This window comes from Apaloderma vittatum, unplaced genomic scaffold (genome assembly GCF_000703405.1).
Source record: "Apaloderma vittatum isolate BGI_N311 unplaced genomic scaffold, ASM70340v1 scaffold12668, whole genome shotgun sequence".
Taxonomy (NCBI): Eukaryota; Metazoa; Chordata; class Aves; order Trogoniformes; family Trogonidae; genus Apaloderma; species Apaloderma vittatum.
In genome coordinates, this window is record NW_009729113.1 from 11,516 (window position 1) to 12,551 (window position 1,036).

At 61.0% G+C, this 1,036-nt stretch overlaps 1 protein-coding gene across 1 annotated transcript in view; it reads right to left on the reverse strand.

Moving 5' to 3' along the window:
* The window catches only part of SOCS7 (suppressor of cytokine signaling 7), a gene marked incomplete at its 5' end in the record, with an annotated part of 10,376 nt that overhangs the window by 6,434 nt on the left and 2,906 nt on the right, over window positions 1-1,036 (reverse strand). The window contains 2 exons of the mRNA XM_009874337.1: window positions 529-542; window positions 677-778. Of these exons, the coding sequence (XP_009872639.1) occupies window positions 529-542; window positions 677-778 (116 nt within the window). The remainder of the gene's footprint in view (window positions 1-528; window positions 543-676; window positions 779-1,036) is intronic.

Below are 1,036 nucleotides of genomic sequence, written 5' to 3' on the forward strand. Positions count from 1 at the left end.
CGATCCGTGGGAAGTCGTCTGCAGAAGGAAGAGACAGCCCGGGGCCACGGTCACTGGCGGGGACCTTCCCCCGAGGAGCTGTCACCCCGTCCCCCCTCGCGTGGCTCTCGAGGTCGGGGCAGGAGGAGAGGAGGAAGCTGGCTGAGCGGTGGAAGGACAACGTCCTCGTGCGGGACACAGCAGGAGTCACTACCCGGCTCTTCCAAGGCGACCGGCTCGGTGCCTTCGCCCGCTATTTCCTCACGCTAGCTTGGAGAGAAGCGCCAGGAGGCAGAAACTGGGAAGAAGGAGCAGACGTCCTGAAAAAGGGGCAGTTAAAGCCCCCTGGGTGCTGAAAAAAAGCGCGAGCAAGAGGGTAAATGCACGGGAACGTCCTCGCGTGCGGTGCAGTTGGCCTGCACCCCCGGCCTGGCTCCCTCAGGGCTTTTCCAACATTCCCGACGCTCCTCAACACATTATCAGGGTGGGCTGCCTTTCTGCTGGACCCGAGAAAAACGGCAGCTGCTGAACTGCAGGTAAAGCACCCACGAGCTTCACCAAAACTACGGTGGGCAACAAGAGCCACAGCACATGGAAACCGGAGCCTGAGCAGCCTTCAAGTTTACTGAGAAAACCCCCCAAAAAGTCCAGATCCCTGACAGGAAAGCCAGAGCCTTGCTGCCAAAGCTAAGCTGACCTGGGGCATGGGGCGGAGGAGGCGGAGGCAGAGGGAAAGACTGCAAGGAAGAGCCCATTGGACCCACTAGCACAGACGTAGGCAGCGTCCCACTGATATCATCTAGGAGAGAACAGAGGCAAGAGAAGATTCAGAAAACAGGACAGCGAGCGAGCTCTGTGCCAGCGAGCACCTCACAAAGCCTGGCCCGAGCAAAGCAGTGAATGCAGAGCGTCCCACTGGCAGCTTCATCATCCTCCTCCTCCCGATTCCGAGCCCGGAGCCTCGCACGCACACGTACAAGCTCAGCCGCGCTCTCGGAGCGAAGGGATCCCTCTGCCAGCCCAGCCAGCTCCTCGCGGGCAGCCCGCGAAAAGCGCC